This window comes from Habropoda laboriosa, unplaced genomic scaffold (genome assembly GCF_001263275.1).
Source record: "Habropoda laboriosa isolate 0110345459 unplaced genomic scaffold, ASM126327v1 scaffold318, whole genome shotgun sequence".
Lineage (NCBI taxonomy): Eukaryota > Metazoa > Arthropoda > Insecta > Hymenoptera > Apidae > Habropoda > Habropoda laboriosa.
Genome location: NW_017100407.1, coordinates 167,372 through 175,274, shown reverse-complemented (window position 1 = coordinate 175,274; position 7,903 = coordinate 167,372). Strand labels below are relative to the sequence as shown.

Genomic DNA, 7,903 nt, shown 5'->3' with positions numbered 1-7,903 from the left:
ACAATTTTAAATAACATATAATTTTTAATAAAAATAATGGACAATAATGTATCAATTTCGTTGAGTATTTTAGAAAAATAAATTATCCAAAATATTTTGTGGTTTTACTCAGTTTATGCTTCAGATATGATTAAATAATACCTTCAATGTGATAAAAGCAAAAATTCTAAAATTGCATATAAAAAGCTTAATTTTTTTAGTGCCTATTATATACGTATACATGTACATGTTTTATGAATGTGCATAAATCTGCCTTGTTTGAACATCTCTTGAATTTATTGTTAGACATAGAAGCAATGCTTGTGTATGCTATATTGTGTACGCAATGTTGTTTTGTATACAGAGGACATCGATGACAAACATAACCTAAAAATTTCAGTACTCAATAGTTGACAGAATGTTGTTGCAAGTTAAAGAGTGATCAAAATTACAAAAATGGCAGGTAGCATGAGACAATTAGAGGAACGGCAACTTCCAGCCGAAGTAACACGAATGCAATGGTCCCCAAAAATGGATCTTTTAGCAATCGCAAATGTAAAAGGTTAGATTTCTAAACTTGGAAACAACACAAAGTTCTAAAAGCACATTGATATTAAGTTTAATACATCAAAATATTAATTTTATATAATGTTATGTTATAATACTATGTAATATTGTAAATAATGTTAACTCTATCAAAATAATTATTGCAGGTGAAGTTACACTGCATAGATTAACATGGCAAAGGGTATGGTTATTAAGTCCTCCAGAAGAATCTGATACTGTAGTGAATTTAGCATGGAGACCTGATGGAAAACTTCTTGCAATTTGTTATGAAACTTCAAAATTATTATGTCTTGTAGATATTGAAAATAAGAATATTATTCATAGAACAAAGCACACATTGCACAATGCAATTACATCTATGATGTGGTTACCATTAACAAATCCAGAAAATGATACTTCATTAAATAGTAACAGGACAAACATGCTACCAACAGGAGAATATCTTCCACCTTTACCTAGCTTAAATAGAAGTTTTGGTCAAGAAGCAGAGCGCAAAGAATTTTTATCTCAAACTTTAGATATACTTTTTGTAAGTAATATATTTACTATTCCTTTAAAATTTTTATATTATACACCATAAATAATTATACACCTTTTAGCTTGGTTTAGATGATGGAAATCTTGCTATGTATGTATTTGGTATGTTCTATTGTGGTATAATTTCTGTTGGCCATGGTAGAATATTGGAAATTAATGGTGGTTTTGGTAAACCAATGTGGGTCACATGGAAAGACAACAGTGGTATCAAAGCAAGTAGATTGTGGTGTCCATTATTAGAAAAGAGCACAGCATTTTTAAAGGTTCTTTGCATAATATATTTAAAAATTTTATTTTTTTTAAATATTAAATCTCTATAAGATTCTTTATTTAAACCTGAGGTAGCACAAGCTCAAGCTAATATTGAATACTTGATGGATTATCTTTCGCGCACGTTAATGGCAATTTCCGAAGCTTGGGAAACAATTCTCCTAGAAATGGATGAAAAGCTTGCACGGTATGCAGAGGCCAATCCACCTGGTGGAGTTGCTGCAGATTTTTTAGAGCTATTAATGATTGGTGTACCAACCCAGAACTTAGAGACTTTTTTGTTACGTGATTTGACTGAAAAAGGATTAAAAAAATTAGGGCATAGCATTGAAATGTGTTACAGTAATATACAGGTATAACATACAACAGTTAATATTTTATAAAATTTATGTATATCATGATAATCAATTATTATTTTACAGAAATTAGTCTTAAAAAACTTAACTAGTGTTGGAATGGCCTTGGTATATCAGTTAGCTGAAATGAGAGGAATGGTGAGATTGGGTGGTGCGTACGAATTACTAGGACTCACTGATGAAAATATCATTACTAATGCTCTTCATGCATCAGAAGCTTTCTTAGCAAAGTCTTCAGAAATTCAACAAGTCATTGATCATAGTATGCGTGATTATAAAGCATTTTTTCGGTATATGTTAAAAATTTTAAGTATTATCAAGAATATATTTCTTATTTGAATTCTTTCCTTCATTTTTTATTTAAGGTGGTTGTATGTTGTAATTCTAAGGCTAACAGATGAAAGAATACCATCTGAAGTAAGCCGTGTCAGTCAACAAGAATTAACGTTTATTGCTGAATTTTTGCGTGGTTTCGATAAAACTGAACCCGGTGTTGGAGGAAGAAAAGGAGTGAACTTAGAAAAATTAGGCCAATACTTACGACGTGAAAATTTACAAACATGTTTAACTCCCGAAGGAAGCGAATGGGCAGCTATGCTCGATGAAAATCATTGTCTTCGTGACCATCCGCTTATTGTGAAACAGGATCTTGATTATTCTTTATTACAATCTCATGCAAAATTGATTACTGCTATACATAATGTTTTTCGAGAGGCTTATCAAGGACTAGTAGAATATTTTACTATATCAAACATTGCTTTAGCACCATCTATAGGATTTACATCAACTCAAATTGCAACAAACGATGATGGTTTGTTAGTAGCTGTATGTGACATAGACCATAAAATATTAAGACTTTTTAGAATCGAATGTTTACATACAGAACCTATCTCCCTCAACTTTAAGTTGGGCACAGTAGATGTAGATCACAGATCAGGTTTGTATCTTCATTACAAATATATGTAACGATTTAAGTCTTAGGACTAATATAATGTTTTCTTCAACAGAGTCTTATTCAAAGTCTTACATGGACAGTACTGTGGTTGATTTGCAATTTTATTCTAGTGACTATCTTAGCTTACTGCTACTCAATAAACATACACATGCATCCCAACTTGTACAGTTGCCATTAAACCACGTCCGAATTTTTGAAAATCAAGACAAAAGTCCGGTTAGTTTAACAGATCTTTTAAGTAACAGTTGGCCACGATCTTTCCAAGGTATATCTGCTAGACGACTAGCTGTTAGCGGTGCACGAAAAGTAGCTGCTGTTTTAAGTGAAAACAATAGAAAAATAAGATTACTAGAAATGGAAGTAGAACCGGAAGATGAGGAAGATGAAGAGGATGAAGAAGATGTGACTAACGATAGTATGTTGGGTACTAGTCATGGAATACCTGGAAGTTCTCAGTAAACAGATTTGCATAAAAATCATTAAAATATGGTAAATACAACCACTGTGAAAATAAAAATGTTTACAAAAAGCACACACGTGACAAAAAGATTAAAAAAATGTAATTATTTTATAGTTATTTAAATAATAAAACATTTTGTTAAACAGTTTAATCAGTATTTATATATATAAATATATGTACAGTGATGTGATTTTTTATCTAGAAAACCTTAGGTAAAGTTAATTTTTTAGTTATGAAATGATCATTTACGTTTTATGTCCCCATGGCACAATTGTAAAGCCAATGCATATATAAACATATGATGTGTGTGTGTTTTTTATACAATATTTTACAATCTGCTATAAAAAAAATTACTTCGAATATGCTACAAAATTTTTCATTATTTTTGCATTTGTCTAAATACTCTTGGAAAATCAATATCAAGAGCTGCATTATCAATTCCGCTTTCTTCAGGTATTGGTGGAGGTATTGAAGGACCAAGATTTGGTGTATATTTTGCAGGAGAATTTTCTCTTGATTCTTCTAAATCTGTAATAACAATTTGATGTTTAATATGTAATAAATAAACTTTTTTGTTTCATATTTGAATTCGATTTAAATATTCATAACTATGTACCAAAAAATTTGCGATTTCGCCTCCTTTTTGTTGTGATAATGTAAAGAGCAACAGCTATACCAACAACAATTACCATAACTGCAGCCATTCCACGTAACAAATTTGTCTACAAGAAGAAAATATATTTAAAATAAGTGAAATTTGAAGATATACTTATTAAATTAAAATATCTTAGTATACCTCAAAATCATTTTCATAAACATCTTCCCAATCTTTCTTGACTACTAATTCAACTACATGAATATTAATAGCAGAATGATCTAGTATACCTCTTGAAATACACTTATAGAAACCAGATTCATATGTTGAAACACCCTAATAAAAAACACCTTAATCTTTTAGAATAAAGTTGTAGAATACTTCATATTATTTATAACAATTAGTTACCCTAATAAAAAGTTTTCCTGTTAACACTTCATAATTGTATTTGTTTTCATCCATTGCATTCCCAGGCCCAATAATGCGGTGATCATCTTTGAGTTGCCAAAACATAAAACGATGATGATCATCACTGCTCAAACATGGAAGTTCAGCTAAATGACCAGCTGGAACTTCTAATACAGTAACTGTGGCTCCATCAACCCCACTTTTCAATAATGACAGTGACAAATAAAAAAATATAAAACATATTACACTCATCTGTAAAATAAAATGGCAATTAAAAAATTATTAACCAAAATAGAGTAGAACTTATGATTTTAAGCAAACATTAATAAACATCAAGCTCAAATTATACATTTTAATATCCATAAGTTTAATTTATAATTATACAAAATTTACTGTTGATAATTTTTGGAGTATTGAAGTTTATGTAAATATTTAAAATATGTATTAGGAAACATTTTTAGTCATTCTACCTGTTGCATGTTACTAATGTCTACTTTTGCAAATTTAACATGAAACTTTGTTATTCACTTTATGACTTCATAACTTTTACACTCACGTAAAAGGAATGTTTAATTTAAGAAAATTAAACTCATAGTCAAAATGTAGGAATACTATGTAACTGTGCTACAGAACTTATTCCACCAACTAAGCTAGCAAAATGTTTTACATTGTTAGCATCATGTTCTAGTACATAACAATTACATTCTAATTGTACTGATCACCTTAATGTAAGAATTTCAATAGTGTGCAACTGGTTTTGAATGTGACAGATGGTCACTAGAACAATTGTTCTATGCACAATACAAGCAGAAGATACTTGTCAATGAACCATGTTGCATAACTGTAAAGGTAATTGTGTAAATGTTGAATAGTCTTTCACTGTTGTTTATTTATTGTTTTAAAACTTTTACTAATAAACATTGAAATCACTGGTTGTAAATGATGACAGTCTTGTGAACTAAAGAGAAAAGCTTTAATAATGAAGCTGCTGTAGAGTTACTTATTTATATCTTTGTCCTATTCATCCTTGTGCAATAGAGTATTTATAGTAAGTTAGACTGGCATCTTGTGACTACCACACTATCTGAAAGGGCACTATATGCTTCATCATTTTAACTATTAAAAAAATACATGTATGTAAGGTAAACCCTAGTGTCAAGGTGGTCCTTACACTTGTTTTACTTATTAATCATTATATAACATGTACATATAAGTTAACAATTCAATATAAGTCAAATATTAAATGTAAGACATCAGTCAAATATTTCAAATGTTTTGTATAAGTAAATAAAGTTAAGTTATCCTTAAATATAATAAAAACATAAACCACTGTTAATAAATTGAATTAATATAACCTTAGTAGTGTCAGTGTAAATTTCTATAACTAATTCACATAAAATACATTCAATAAAATATGATAAATATTCCATACACTTATTTAAATATTTTTGAATCAACTGTGATTTGGCCATTGTTAATACCGGTAATGTTGTATCAGATGTACAAAAACATCAACTGCCAATGCAGGAAGAAGAACCCAAAATGGTGCCAAAACAACTTTTGCTGGTAGAAACCAATGTGGTGCTTCTAATTTCAAACATATTAAAATTTGGGTGCTTAGTTTCATAAACACAGCTGTCATGTACCATGCCTGAAAGAAAACTATTTTCAGTTTTTATAAAATATGATAAATACCCAGTTCCATCAAAATGAATAATTATATTTAACTTTCTATATTAAATATTATATTCCTGTAAGGAAATATTTTAATTACAATTAATTTCACAATGAGTAATTTAAATGTTGATTCACAGATAATGTTCATTTTAATTCAATAAGTTTTACATATAACTTGTGATTCAATAATACATTAATTTTCTTTACTATTGTAAAGAAATAAGTGTTATATTTTTTATTCACTTATAAAATTAGGGAAATAACACACTACAAAGTAAAAGATAAACTTTCTTCATACTTTTATTAAAAAATTAAGTAGTAAAATTTACAATTCATATACATGTGACTAAATTCTAACAGTTTTTGATAAAACTGGTTATATGACAAGAAGTAGTTCATTGTATTTGTTTTTACTTATATTTTATGATTCAACTTACTTCCCGACGTAAATTCACAACATGTCCATTTTTACAATGAGAAATCATGTTAAAGATAATATAAACCAAAAGTATGTGATCGTACAACCACATTGGAATAAAAACTATGAACCAATTCCATTGTATCCTCTGATCAAGTCTTAAAACAAGTAGAATCAAGAAAATCAAAAGATTAAACCACGTGAATAACGCACGATGCAAAACTGCCATTGAATTAAAAATACGTCAAAAATCACGAGACTAAATGTGATGACAAAACTATACAATCATATTGCAAATTCGCCGATCTGTTTACATCAACATTCGATATACCTAACCTTTATTGTTGACTAACCTACATGATATAAGAACTTTCAAGATGTCGCTACTTACGAAGTATGTTCATTGTTATGCAAATGCATACAACGTATCATGGTGTATTCATAAGTACATACAGAATGCATGATTTTATTAGAGTTACAAATTAATATAATTATATACAGTTACAAATTAAAATAATTAAAAATAAAGAAGTGTATAAATAATTGTCTAATGATACATTTATTCGTTTGTAAGATCATATACGCATTTATCGAAGTAAAGGAAGGAATTGTAAGAATCATTATGTAACGCATAATATGTTGCATTTTTTGTTAACCTTGTATATGTACCCATGCATATTTAGTGTATAATGTATATTAAAAATTTTTATTTCTAACATTTTTAAATTATTTATTTTATTTTATAATAAAAACGTCGTAAATGTAACCATCTAATGTATAGCAAAATAAGAGTACGTATAATTAAAACATCAGAACAACTGATTTTTGTATTAATGATTACAAAATTATTTGGTGGTCTATCTCATTAGGGTATTACATAGTACAAACACATATTTTCTAAAATGGTTATTATTAGAAAGTTCACATGCGATAACCTATATAGTCGTTCTCATTTTTTTTACGTATTTTAAAAATGCAAATGTCCTTGAAATGATTTTGCAGAATACACAAGAATGACATATCTGTAACATCGTCCTTGGATCGCGTTTATTTCATCATCCAATAGAAAAACGCCAAAGTTTTAAAGTGTGCACTCATTCACTCAAGTAATAAGTTATCAGACACATTTATTGAAATGTACTGGTAATCAAATGTATGTTTTAAACTTTTATTAATGTGAAATCGAATTATAATTTGTATCTTTGAAGTGACCAATATAACAGGTGGTTACCAGGTGATACGTTCTTAATATTAGTGAATGCAGGCATAGTGTATACATTATAACAGTTATTATGTCCGAAAACACGAGTGTTGGACCAAGCAATTTGCACGTGCGTATATCCTACATAATAAAATATTTATTTCTTCTATTATATAGCGCCTAATATAATATTATTATATTATGTTAATAAACTCTATGTAAAATAATTCTATCTCGATAGATAACATAATCAAACAACTCGAATGTTATCCATTAAAATAATCATCTTAAGAAATCTTTCATATATGTTTGCCAAAAATTCTTCATAGGTACGACAATAATTTCCATGAAAAATGAAAAAGACACATCGTAAAATTTTAATTGAAACAAATTTATTCATTGCACGTTTTACGATCTTCTACTAAATGATGTTGTAAATATATGCAGACGCAATACGTAATTCATTAAGGCACTCATTAA

General features: G+C 28.6%; 4 protein-coding genes across 7 annotated transcripts in view; 2 read left to right on the top strand and 2 right to left on the bottom strand.

Moving 5' to 3' along the window:
- The first annotated feature begins 435 nt into the window (after positions 1–435).
- LOC108575450 (anaphase-promoting complex subunit 4) lies at positions 436–3,191 on the top strand. Its single transcript, XM_017938245.1, has 7 exons — positions 436–541; positions 693–1,075; positions 1,146–1,346; positions 1,425–1,706; positions 1,776–1,999; positions 2,075–2,646; positions 2,717–3,191. Exons 1-7 carry the CDS (start codon positions 436–438, stop codon positions 3,121–3,123), a joined length of 2,175 nt encoding a protein of 724 aa, XP_017793734.1. The 3' UTR covers positions 3,124–3,191.
- A 195-nt stretch (positions 3,192–3,386) lies between these two features.
- LOC108575445 lies at positions 3,387–5,006 on the bottom strand. 4 transcript variants are annotated; one of them, XM_017938236.1, is made up of 5 exons: positions 4,850–5,006; positions 4,128–4,379; positions 3,921–4,055; positions 3,741–3,846; positions 3,387–3,652 (listed from the first exon to the last, which is right to left on the bottom strand). In XM_017938236.1, exons 2-5 carry the CDS (start codon positions 4,377–4,379, stop codon positions 3,504–3,506), a joined length of 642 nt encoding a protein of 213 aa, XP_017793725.1. In that variant the 5' UTR covers positions 4,850–5,006; the 3' UTR covers positions 3,387–3,503. The 4 variants fall into 4 exon arrangements, with proteins under 4 accessions (XP_017793725.1, XP_017793726.1, XP_017793727.1 ...); XM_017938237.1 differs by lacking the exon at positions 4,850–5,006 and adding an exon at positions 4,684–4,744; XM_017938238.1 differs by lacking the exon at positions 4,850–5,006 and adding an exon at positions 4,656–4,674.
- Positions 5,007–5,601: 595 nt separating this feature from the next.
- Positions 5,602–6,451, bottom strand: LOC108575446 (transmembrane protein 60). Its single transcript, XM_017938240.1, has 2 exons — positions 6,242–6,451; positions 5,602–5,778 (listed from the first exon to the last, which is right to left on the bottom strand). The coding sequence occupies exons 1-2, from the start codon at positions 6,449–6,451 to the stop codon at positions 5,602–5,604; spliced, it is 387 nt and encodes a 128-aa protein (XP_017793729.1).
- An 887-nt stretch (positions 6,452–7,338) lies between these two features.
- Positions 7,339–7,903, top strand: part of LOC108575443 (NADH-cytochrome b5 reductase 3) — a 2,838-nt gene continuing 2,273 nt past the window's right edge. Inside the window, exon 1 of the mRNA XM_017938233.1 lies at positions 7,339–7,553. Coding sequence (XP_017793722.1) covers positions 7,515–7,553 — 39 coding nt within the window. The 5' untranslated portion in view covers positions 7,339–7,514. The remainder of the gene's footprint in view (positions 7,554–7,903) is intronic.